Source organism: Vicugna pacos, chromosome 7 (assembly GCF_048564905.1).
Source record: "Vicugna pacos chromosome 7, VicPac4, whole genome shotgun sequence".
In the NCBI taxonomy this organism is placed as follows: Eukaryota; Metazoa; Chordata; class Mammalia; order Artiodactyla; family Camelidae; genus Vicugna; species Vicugna pacos.
Window position 1 is genome coordinate 66,923,507 of NC_132993.1, and position 12,521 is coordinate 66,936,027.

Below are 12,521 nucleotides of genomic sequence, written 5' to 3' on the forward strand. Positions count from 1 at the left end.
AATCAGCATGAAATTTATCAGAAAAGTAGTTTGATTTTTAAAAATAAAAATGTTCTGGTGGCAAAGAAAACAAATATCAGATGTAGTATCAGTTAAGTTCTGGAGTCATAGAGCTGAATCAGGTTATTCTGTAAGACCAGTACTGCTTTTCCTCTGTTGCTATTGCAGTGTTGCTTATTAAATAGTTTTGAAAGGAAAGAACTCACTCTGTTACTTTTTCGTTTTCAGAGCCCAGAGATCTACTTATGAATAGTGGCAGCCAAATAAATATATAATTGGGCTAAATGCCTTTCACTCTCTAAAATGAATCCCTTTTAAATATAAACCAAGACTTCATGCAAATGATTTGAAAATCATTTTCTCTTTCTTGTTCAGGCTTGAAGGAGTTTCTTTTCCTCCTTCAGTACTATGTTTTTTTGGAGGGGTTGGCAAACTAATTTGTTTTAAGAAAATGTGAATTTAAGCAGAGCTTAGGTCTGAATTAACAGTAGGTTTAAATTAATGGGTTCCAAATTAATGATGTTTCATTGTAGTGCATTGAAAAGTGCAAGGGGTTAGCTTTTAGGTGTGGTTGGAAGTGGCAGGGTTTATCTAACCTTGAGTGTCTTGTTCGTCTTTTTACAGGTAATGTTGAAATCAGGCACAAACATCCTGTACTGGAGAACTACGGGCATCCTTATGGGTTCTAAGGCAGTCAAGCCAGTGTTGGTAAAAAATATCACAATTGAAGGTATTTCACAGCAATCAGCTTTAGTGGTCACCTGTCATATTTTAGAGTTAGTTAAAATATGGATTATATTATTTGTTTCAAGGGCATATGGGACAGAAATTAATATGTTAGGCATCATACAAGTCTAGAGACCCTGGTTTTATTCCTGGCAAGTTCACTGGAGTTTTTTGTTTTTTGTTTTTTCCTCTACCCTAAACTGAATTTTTTAATCTTTGTGAAAAAGTAAACATAATGACAATTGTAGGTATCTTTAAATAAAAGAAAATAATCTTTATTAATAACAGCCTGTTATTCAGTTGAGAAATCTCTAGTGTGCCGGCATAGTGCTTATTCTCGTCACCACTGTATCCATAAAAATAACACTGAAATAAACATCTCGGCCTGGATGTCTCCTACACCGTTAGCCTCTCTGAACAAGCTGGGCCTCTTCTGGCTCAGGAGAGTGGCCAGTAAACCCTGGCATGGTTCATTCTCAATTGCGGCTGCTTTTAATTAAAGCAGTGACTCTCCTTTATTGAAGTTTGGCTTACGTTTTTAGATGTTTTGAGTACTGTTTCTGTGACGTTAATGCATTAGTCGTAGGGACATCTGCTGGCAAAGGCTGGAATTGTAAACCAGAAGAAAAGTCTGAGCGTTTCCTAGGGTCTTATTTGTGCCTTAGTGAGCAGTGGAGAAAAAGGGAACAGGAAGCCATACAGATGAGACAATGGTAGCTTGTGCACTTGGAGGAACCTTAGAGTTTGTCCCCCTTCTGATTAGTGGAGTTATCTTTTGACTGTTGAGTTTATACATTGACTGTATACCTCTATCAAATCTGAATCTCTTATTGGCTATACTTACTATGCTTAACTCAATATCTATCCGAATTCCTTGCACGCAGTAAATACCTTTTCGGTGTTGAATTAATGGGCTGTAAAGGCCCCAGGCTGAGCTTACGGTTAATATTTCCCTCTGACTTCTCACAGAGGGAGAAGTTACTGATGCGCATGTTGCCATTGGGTCCTCTCTGCCATGCTCTGTTTCCCATACCACAGGGGTGGCATACACGTCAGAATGCTTTCCATGCAAGCCAGGTACCTTCAGCGACAAACCGGGGTCGTTCGTCTGCCAAGTTTGTCCCAGAAACACCTATTCTGAGAAAGGAGCCAAAGAATGCATCAAGTGTGACGAGGACTCTCAGTTTTCAGGTAAGACTCTTAGTATAAACTCCAGTTTATGCTCCTTGTTCTTTTCTGTCTAAATTGATGTTTGTTGAGAGTGTATAGTCATAAGCCAGAAATCACAGACAAAATGTGATGAAAACAGTGGGTCAGAAACCAGTGCTAAAGTCATATCAGTCCAGTGATAATGGAAGAAATTTAATGTTTCTTGGAAAAACTATGATATGCTCCTTGTGTATCATGGAAACATTTCTTGCTTTAGGGAAAATAAAAATACAGGCTTTTATTTTCTTGAAGCCTTGCTAGTTCTACCTAAATTCCTCTGGAGAGGTTATTGTTACTTTTCAGTTGTCTGCTTTTAAAAAATTTTTATTTTCACATTGGCCTTTTCTGAGAGTCACCGCGTAAATGACTCATTTCTGAAATGCATTTTTCTGTTGCAGAAGAAGGATCCAGTGAGTGCACGGAGCGCCCTCCCTGTACCACTAAAGACTATTTCCAGATCCACACTCCATGTGATGAGGAAGGAAAGGTACAGGCCGTGTTCAGTCAGCTGCACCCCACAGTTACCCAACTCTCTTCCCAATTTGAGCAGGCTCGAATTTGTTGATGAGAGAGTTAACTGAGCCAATTCATAGCACACATGTGCAAGTAGCACAGAGGAAATTTGAGAATTTCGACTCTGAAGCTTGTCTTCCTGGCTTTGATTTTCACATCTACTGCTTATTAGTGCTGTTGTTACTGGAGAGTAGGTTCTTGTCTCATCACAGGAAGAGTTCAGAGGCGAAACACAGAGGTCGAGAAAGTAAAAATGAGGTTTTATTAAGGGACAGAACACTCTCAGGAGAGAGTGGGCAGACTAAGGCTACGCTGAGTTTTGTTGGCAGGCTGGTTACATAGGGTGAAAAAAGTATGGGTGGAATATTCACTGGGAGGGAAGGGTTTGGAGTCTTATTCCCTGGTCTCCATCCCAGCTCCACCTTCCTGAGGGGAGGAGGGATTTTTGTCCTCATTTAGTCTAGATCGGAAATGTCATGGCGTCAGTGCATGATAGATACTTCTAATCTGCAAGGCTAATTTTATTGTAATGAGGGCATAATGAGCAAAAGGTTACACTTGGACGCTGGAGATTATTGCTTTTCCCCATCTTTCTTTACTTGCCTCCAGGACACTTGTCACTCCAAAATGTGTTATTTCTTGTCAGTCTGAAGGTTCCTACTTTTCTCTGTCTGCCCAAGGACCTCCCGCCCCCGTGCTTACAAGATATATGGTTTCTCTGCTCATATCTAGCTATCTGTCTGCTCTAACAATAGTAGTGAGTTAGCTTGAAATTTTTATGTGTTTTATTTTCTAAAGGTTGCTCAGAGCCCAGTTTTTACATATGTTGAGTGAGGTATAAACATATGCACAGATTCAGTGCTTGAAACTTGAGCCCAAAAGAATCTTGACCAGTGATAATGGGCACATACTCTATAAAAAAATGTTAGCAAGATACTTGATAGAGCTTCTCATGATCTCCCTCTGGATAAGATGGAGAATTGTGGACCAAATAATATAGTTTAATGAATATATGGCTAATTGAAAACTATATGTAAAACATTTGATTTGATAAGTGGATATCAGCTAGGAGTGTAGTTGATATTAACTAGGAGTGTAGTTAGTATCAAGTATTTGCTGTCAGAATATAAATTTAACAAAGTATACATATCCTAACTCATAGCAAGAAGAACATGAGTTCAGATCACTTATTTTTATCATTTAATTGAAAAATCCTTAACTTGCATGAAGACATTAGGAATAAATTGTAAATCAGTAAAGTGGGAAAGAGTGACAATATTAAGATTCAGAAAGCCCTCAATGTGCTTCAACAATGAGTTCAAATTAGTAAAATCAAAGTTTATTTGTGTCAAAGAAAATCGCAGATATAAAGTATTTATAAAAGAGAAAATGTTAACTTGCCAAAATGATTTCTAAGATAATCCAACCTTTAGAAGACCTGGCTCGCTAAATAAAAAATGCAACAGAAATTTAAAGGGGGAAAAAAAAACTCCCACGAATACAGAAAACTGAAAATTGGATTTTCGCTCAAGCTGTTTGTGGTTCAAAAGCAAGCCTTCTCACTTGCTCATCATAGCAACAAAGGTTATCTCATACCTGCTTGCATAAGTCACCAGCATAAGGTTGTTTTATAAAGGAGTCAGCAACTTATAGAAAAGGCTTATGGATTTATTTATCTTGGATACTAGAACTGGACAGAGTAACTTTTTTTTTTGGTCAGTTTTATCTCAGAGTAAAAAGTGGTCCCCCCTACCCTTCCACTCTGGGATGTGATAAACGTTTCCTTTTAATGATGATAAAGCAGGGTGTCAGCTTTGCTTCTACCCTTGGGGATAATTATAAAATTACACTAATGAATTTAAATTTACTTTTCAAAATTGGGATTGGGAGAGGCAGGGCAGGAGTCTCTTGACCCTATGACTGGGAAGTCACTATAGAGCAAATAATTTTATCAAGCCTTTCCCTTGCTCTTCTCACTGATACTCTTGGCTCAGTTTGATTTCCTTCTCAGGCATGTTCTTTCCTGTAGTGCCAGATACCCACTGACATCTCCACCCAAGGCACTATCATCCTCACAGCTTTTGATCATAGGAGCGCTGACCAGAGCTTCAGAAAAGACTCACATTGGCCCTGCTTGAATCATGAGCCCATCTCAGACCAACCATTCTGTCCAGCGCGGGTTACTTTGGATGGACAGCTTAGTTCACCTGCTAACCCCTACGGCTGGGGAGACCAGACCATGTAACTCCAAGCTCCTTTCAGCATCACACAAGTCAGTTCTTAAAGGAACACTTTCTTAACGTAAAGCCCTGGCTAGAAGTTCCAGTACCGTGTTAAATCCCCATGATATTTCCCACATAATGGGAGAAGAGGACCCAGGCTTTTAAGCATTTAGAAGAGGGACAAAGGAGGTATTCACAAGAAAAAACAGAAAAGCTCAGAGGCTTCATAGAAAAGGAATCTAAGTGTATGCTGTTTCATAGATGAGTGGGCTGAGGACATGCTTAGAGTACATGTGAATGTTGAGCATGGCTTTGAGAGAGGGGTCAGACACAACTTGGCAGGATGGTGTGGTAATTCCAAGAGATACAAATGATGAGTGCCCAGTGGCTTGCAACTTGAAAGGATCAAGGTGTGGGAGAGGCAGAGAGAGGCACATGATAGCCTGCCTGGGTGGGGACATCTGAGTTAGAACATCATGAGTCTCTTGGCTGTTAGGTTGGAGTGGCAGCTAGTAACCCTTTTAAAGCACGTATAATTAAACTTAGAGAGTTCAGCCAGTCTCCAAAACCTTAGTGCGTTTGTGCAGGGACTTTTGAAGGAAGAAAGCTGGCAACCGTGGACAAACCCAGTTCTGAAATTTGTCTAAATTTTAGTGTTCCCGGTTTTAATTTTGATTTTGATATGAAAACCAGCTTCCAGTGGATACTTTCAATGTATTTCTTCAAAATGCATTTTTCTAATGCTTAATATACTTGGGAACCATAGCTCTTCTGTAATCTTAATGGCAATCTGCTAAGTTATGCTTCATTAGGGTTTTGGTTTCATAAAGCATTTCATAATTTTATCTCAGTTTGCCAAAGAATGAGTTGATTGTTGGTTTTTCACCTGCACTGTGAGTCATCTGGTGCTCAGTATCATTAATATTAATTATTATCTTTCCCCAGTCAGCCAGACTTGACAGCATCTGTCCCTATTAGAAAGAGGAGCACAGAATCAGTCTGCCACGTGAAGCAAGAGGCTTTGCAAACAACTTGTGCTCCAGAGCATTTGAAATTTGACTTCTAAAAGTGGTGTGCCCTTTCTAATTTTTAAACATGTACTGTGCTTGGATTGAAAATCATGTAGTTAGCTCATTTGTCAAAAATACATTTGCAGATTTTATTATTTTTACCCTCACCAAACTGAGTCTCCTTGACTAGTGCTACTTTACCATTTACTAACTGTGTATGACTTTTGGGCACGTTTAACAGCTCTTATCTGAAGTTTCCACTTTTATAAACTTGAGCATAATAAAACTGACCTCCCAAAGTGGTGAGGAGGATTACCTAGTGCTCCCAGGGTGAGCCTCCAGTGAGCAGCCTCAGCCCTGCACCCACTCCCACGTGGAAACCAGCTCTTCCCAAAATGTAGTAGCTCACATGTAACTCAGTGCAATTAATGTCAAAGTAAATTGGCAAATTTGTGAATTGATTAGTAGTGGAAATTTGCTTTTTATACTCATTAAGCCAGAATTAAAACAAGACCATCCCCCAAATGTAGTGATGTTTCATTTACTTAGATTCTCTGAATTTTATATTGTCTCTCTCAGAGGCATTGAGAGCCCCTTATGGATACAGGATCTAATTTATTTTTTCAGCTATTTAGGAAACTCCAGTAGGAATAGCCATCATTTTACAGATGGTGAGAGAGACAGATGGGTGAAGTGGCTGGTTAAGCTGTATTGTGACGTAGGCCATAATATAAATGCAGGAAGAGAGATTTGTAAAAAGAAAAACGTGTTATTTATAATTCTTTTGAGACATCTCCTTTTTAAACCATGTTCTTAAACATCCTTCATTAGATGAGGTAATTTACTCTTCCATAAGGGAATATTTGGGACTAAAATTGAGTGGCCTAAGGGCTTATTATATATGATTTACCATTAGCTGGAAATAGGTATGGAGAATTGTCTTTAATTTCGGTTCTCCTGCTTCAGTATTAGACTTACATTGCAGAAGTTGCTTCAAAGCAGAAACAATACTTTCAGCAGATGATATGGCTAATGAAGGAGACTTTTTTAAGTCATAAAAGAATTGATTTTTCTTTTTGCATTCAGAATACTTTTTATTTTTTTCACTAAGCATATAAATTTTGTTTTGAAATGGCTAACCCACTTAACGTTTCTGGGCCAAAAGAATCCTTTTACAATCACAGTTTTCTGGGTTTGGCTGAGTATAGCTACTTAGTTTTATTTTTCGTTTTGTTTGTGAATGTGTGCATGTGTGAGAGAGAAAAAGGATAAGGTTTAAAAGTCTACTCTGCACGAAGGTAGAGTCTGTCTTAATCTTGATGTTCAGAGCATGCGCAGCAGGGCCTGGAGCCTTAGGAGAAAATATTCGTGCTATAGGTCTTGTGGTCTAACATCAGGTTATTGGAAAAGACTCAGAGCACTTACCAGTGCTTATGAACTGACAGGTTTGAAATATGAAGCTAGATTTTTTTTTAATAAACTTTTTCTTTTGTGATCACTATGTGCAAAACATGATGATGTGTGTTCTGGGTGGGGCAAAGGAAGAGAGAATATTTCAGAGAGGAATTTTATGATGCAGACCATGCTGTGTACAAGGTAAGGCCTCCTGTTGCTCAGGGTACAAACATTTGTCAGTGATGGTCATTTCGTTACCAAAGTCTTTTTTTTCTTCTTTTTGTCTCATTTTATTACTGAAGTTTTAGCTTCTCTTTAACTGGCCCTTCAGTTCTGTCACTATCTGTACCTTACCTAGGCTGTCGATTTAACATTTTTGTTATTGGAAGTTGAGAGCAAATAAAGTATGTTATGGGACCTGCGAGCGTTGTTTTCTTTCTTTCTTTTTTTTTTTTTTTGCAGACGCAGATAATGTACAAGTGGATAGAGCCCAAAATCTGCCGGGAGGATCTCACAGATGCTATTCGGTTGCCCCCTTCTGGAGAGAAGAAGGATTGTCCACCTTGCAATCCAGGATTTTATAACAATGGATCATCTTCCTGCCATCCGTGTCCTCCTGGAACGTTTTCAGATGGAACAAAGGGTAGGGTGTCATTTGAGTCAAGAATTGGACCTTTAGTAAAATCATCTTGTTAGACCACGTTGACATTTGTTCTAAATTGTTTCTGTGGAAAGTTCTTTAAAATACATAATTTTCTTATCTCACAGACTGAAGACAAGTTAAGAAGTATGGTAAGGGGATTATGAGACTGCAGTGTTTCATGGCATTTTGTGTAACTAACACTCTCTTAATGGGATGTCTCTCGGGTATTTATAAAAAAATTTCACCAATTTATGTGATTAAGGATAAGCACTCCTTTTCTAGTGTGTGTATGTGCACATATATTAATGCAAGCATAAAATATAACTTCTATTTCAGCTTTGGAGTAATCACAATTTATGCTATAATAATAGAAAAAATTGATTATTTTGATCAGATGGCAATTAAAATAGTCCCTAAGTAGATTGTTTCAAAGTGTATATTTGGGGAAAATTTAACACTTAACAAATAAAGAAAGTGGTTATAGAATTTGTTTTAATTTTGTTAGGCAGGGGGAGGATATAGCTCAGTGGTAGAGTACATGCATAGCGTGCATGAGGTCCTGGGTTCAATCTCTAGTACTTCCATTAAAATTAAGTAAACAAATAAACCTAATTACGTCTCCCCGACCAAAAATAAATGAATAAATAAAAATAAAATGGAGAAAGAGAAATTAAAAAAAATTTTAAAATTTTTATTAGACAAAGATTACAGTGCATTTTTGTTGCAGGTATCTTACTTGAATATGGCTAGCTTGTGGTTATCAAGCAGGGTGTGTAAAAATGTCTTCTGTAGGACTTTGGTACCAGGAGATTCTTGCTCGATGAACATTTTCTCTCTCTACCTGTTCTCTTGCTGATGTGATAATGCAAAGTGTCTTGGCTAAATTCAAAAGTGGTCATAAAAAAACCTTTGTATGTCAATGTTGTGGATGTTAATTTAAATCAGATTTATTTATAAATATAACCATTTCCCCACCCTTCAACTTCCATCATCACTTTCCAGTATAGCCAATATTTTGAATTTCAAATAATCAGTCTGTAATTAAGTGGTATACTATTCTGTAAAGTTTAATAACTAATAGAAATAGTGGAATATTTCCTTATTTATAAGGTGGAGGAAACTGATTCTAAATTGACATAGAAGAGAACTTGTTTCAGAATGACTCTTCATATGCAGAGGAATTCAGTATTAGCAGTTACTCCCAGAAATGAAAGGAACATTTATTTTAAACGATTCTGTGTTCTTTTCCTTGTCCGAGTATATATGGATATACTCTATCCAGAATGATTTTTCTTTCCAGATTGTTCTGGAAAACGTTAACTCTTAAGGGAATTGATGGTTTAATACCTGTCCTTCCCACTTACCTCTCTGCTAATTACAGTTGAGTAGTGCTTGGAACAGAGGAAGAGGAAATTGTCCAGATGCAGTTTAATTGTGATTGTTTGCCCCACTTGCCTCCTGTAGAATGTAGACCGTGCCCAGCAGGGACAGAGCCTGCACTGGGGTTTGAATATAAGTGGTGGAATGTCCTTCCTGGCAATATGAAAACCTCCTGCTTCAATGTTGGGAATTCCAAGTGTGACGGAATGAATGGTGAGTTCAGAATCAGCCTACTCAGTGCATTTGAACCTGTCTGAAAACACACTAAGTACATGGGTATGAGGAACCTCTTGTCATCTGACTGCTTGCCTGTCCTCCAGCCCTCATATAAAAATAGTGAATGCGATGTCATAGCCACATGACTTTCCTGTAAGAATATAAACTATTTTTAGAGTCAGTTTTGAAGTAGATATGGAGGGTCACTATGGTTTTTATAAATACCAGAATAGATCACCAAGGGAGGTAATGACATTTATGTTCTTTGCCACTTGAAAGAGTCATCCTGTATACATACCACTATGTGAAAGCGTTTCTGCCTGGATTGGTTCGGTCTGGCCCAGCACTGGGCCATGGTGAGGGGTCACATCATCTCTAACTCCCCTTGCCTATGAAGTGTTTACAAAGTATGTGAACCTCACTTACTGAAGACTTGGCAGAGTTCTATAGGGTGGTTGCTGAATTATATTTTTTTCTAATATTTTAAATGCACAGAGAGCCTAGCACTTGGCTATTATGCAATATTTGTTGGTTGAATGAATGACAATATCTATGTTTGTATTTTTAAACTTGACACTGGAAATAGGTTAACATCTATTTAAATACTAGGGTTTTACACCACAATATACCCTTTACTTTCATAAACTCATTGGCATTTTTTAATCTGTTCATTTTTCTCAATATTATAGTTGATCATTGTTAAAAAATGTTTTTCAATTGCATCTATTTTAAGTCAGCACTATCCAAAATTAACAGGCTTAGGGTGTAGGAAGTGAGGGATACACAGATTGACAAGTAATAGGTTCTTGAATAATTCTAGTTAAACAGATGTGTGAAAAAAAAAGCCTTCATATGCCAAGAACATTATGGAATAGTTCTCTTTATAGACTAATAATCCTGCTTTAAGGAATTTATCCTAAAGGAGAAGGAGGAAAAAAAACAGAGTAGTTATTACCTAGCCATAAGGGTTTATGTTCCAGAAAGATCCTATGGTTGAATTCCAAGTTGAGAAAGTGTAAGACATTGGAAAAATAAGAATGGGAATGTGTTGATGAAAGCATCAATGTGTGTGTGTGTGTGTGTGTGTATTCACTTACTAGTAAAGATTATCTGAAACTTTTATTTGATCTTTTAAAGAAGTTATTCTTAGTCTAATGCTCATGATAGTATTCAATTTACCTGCTTGCTCACTCACTTAGAGGCTATCATTTAAATTTTGGCTAATTTTCAGAAATGATCTGTTATTAAGTGTACATGTCTGCAGTATTGGTATGTGATATTGAACTAGCAAGCAGAAATTTGAAAAATACAAAAAGATACAAGGTGATGTATATTTTTGTGAGGAGTGGTTCAGTCACCAGCCATGAGAAGAGCAGCACTCAAAACCCTGGGGTCAAAGCGAGAGGCCCAGGGTCACCTGTCTCATGGAGTAGTTGCCCCATCATGGAATTAAAGTGGATGCACTTTGACCAGCTTAACTGTGACTTGGAGTGCTTTGGAGTTCTTTTATATTCTCAGTCTGAATTTACCACAGTTGTGGAGCAAGTTTGTAGAAGTACATCTGGTATTGGAATTTTCCCTAAGAGGAATTCTGAGTTGAGAACAAGTTACTGTTTAATCATGAAGCTTTTCAATGAACATTACCTATAATAACAGAAATTGACATAATCTATAAATTCCTGCAAGAAAATACTATTTACAAAAGTTATGCCGTACTAATTGGATGAAATGTTGTATAATCATTAGAAGTGACAGCCATACGGAAAACAATTTGGCAGTGTTTCAAGAATTGTGAGTGTTCTCATTCTCCAACCCAGTAATTCCACTTCTGGGAATTTATACCAAAGAAATAATGTGACATAAAGAAATTATTTCCAAATATGTTAATTTTAGTGTTATTAATGAGAGTCAAAAATAAGAGAAAACAATGTTTTCAACAATGAAGTCTGAATAAATAAAATTATAACGTATTGATGATATAACATACAACATATTGTTAACTCCTTAACACTAGATATAGAAAGGATTTTTAATGGGGAAATATTTTTGATAAAATGATAATTAGAAAAGTGAGAAGATAGTGTTACATAAAAAAGCAGAAAATAAAGTAGATTACAGTAAAGCCTAAGTTACGTTTTTAAGAAAATTATGCACAAGAAAAAGAGTGAAAAGAAATACACTGAAATGTTGAGTTTATCACTTGAGGGTGGGAAGTTTCTGAGAAGTCTGAATTACTTCATTTTTTTCATTTAGTTTATTGTATTCAATAAATATTATTCATGGATACACATTGCTTTCAAAATTAGAATAACATTACAAAATATTGGTTTAAAAATATATTTATTTGACCCAATAATTATGTCACTGGGATTCTTTTCTGAAAAAATACAGAAAATCTTTACCAAAAATATGTTCATTATAGTGTCACTTATACTAGCTAAAAGGTAAAACAGTCCCAGTGGTTACATTGGATGTGTGGTCCACGGGAAGTCCTATAGTGTGAGTGATTTAGTAAATTATGGGAATTAATTATATTTATCTACATGATAAACTGTTAATTCAGTCATTAGCAGGTTGATGCAGTATTTATACATAAAAATCCTTATGCAGTGATGTTAATTTATAAAACTATGATACAAAGTGTCATCAACAATAGTATCTCAGTGATGTAAAAGCATATATGCATCAAAAGATAGTGAAAAGGAACACCTCAAAATGTTAGCGGTGGTTTTTTCCTGGGTGATGAGTTTGTAAGTAAGTTTCATTTTCATATTTAAGTTTTTCTGTGGCTTTTAAAATTTTGTAATACATATAAATATGATTTCTAAAAGCAAAGAAAAATAAATCTTAAAATATAAATTATGTATAGAAACATGGAAAATGTGGGATTCATTCTGAGGGAAAAAGCAAAAGGCAAAGTTGCTGCAACAAACTGGGCTAAAACATTAAACCAAGAGAAATTTCCACTCTCCCAGTTCTGGAGTCTAGAAGTCTGGAACCCAGGCATTGGCAGGGCCATGTTCCTTCCAAAGCCTCTGTGGGAAGACCTTCTTTGCCTCTTCTAGCTCCTGGAGCTCCAGACATTCCTTGGCTTGTGGCAATGTGACTCTAGTCTCTCTCCCCATCTTCTCCTTGTGTCTGTGTGTCTGTCTTCACATGGTCTTCTCCCTGTGTGTCTGTGTCTGAATTTCCCTCATCTCATAAGAA

General features: G+C 36.9%; 1 protein-coding gene across 16 annotated transcripts in view; it reads left to right on the plus strand.

Annotated features, from left to right (window-relative positions):
- ELAPOR2 (endosome-lysosome associated apoptosis and autophagy regulator family member 2) overlaps nucleotides 1-12,521 on the plus strand; it is a 660,265-nt gene that overhangs the window by 183,240 nt on the left and 464,504 nt on the right. For all 16 annotated transcript variants that reach the window (XM_072965097.1, XM_072965100.1, XM_072965099.1 and 13 more), the window contains 5 exons: nucleotides 625-730; nucleotides 1,765-1,917; nucleotides 2,334-2,422; nucleotides 7,538-7,718; nucleotides 9,183-9,311. In XM_072965097.1, coding sequence (XP_072821198.1) covers nucleotides 625-730; nucleotides 1,765-1,917; nucleotides 2,334-2,422; nucleotides 7,538-7,718; nucleotides 9,183-9,311 — 658 coding nt within the window. The remainder of the gene's footprint in view (nucleotides 1-624; nucleotides 731-1,764; nucleotides 1,918-2,333; nucleotides 2,423-7,537; nucleotides 7,719-9,182; nucleotides 9,312-12,521) is intronic.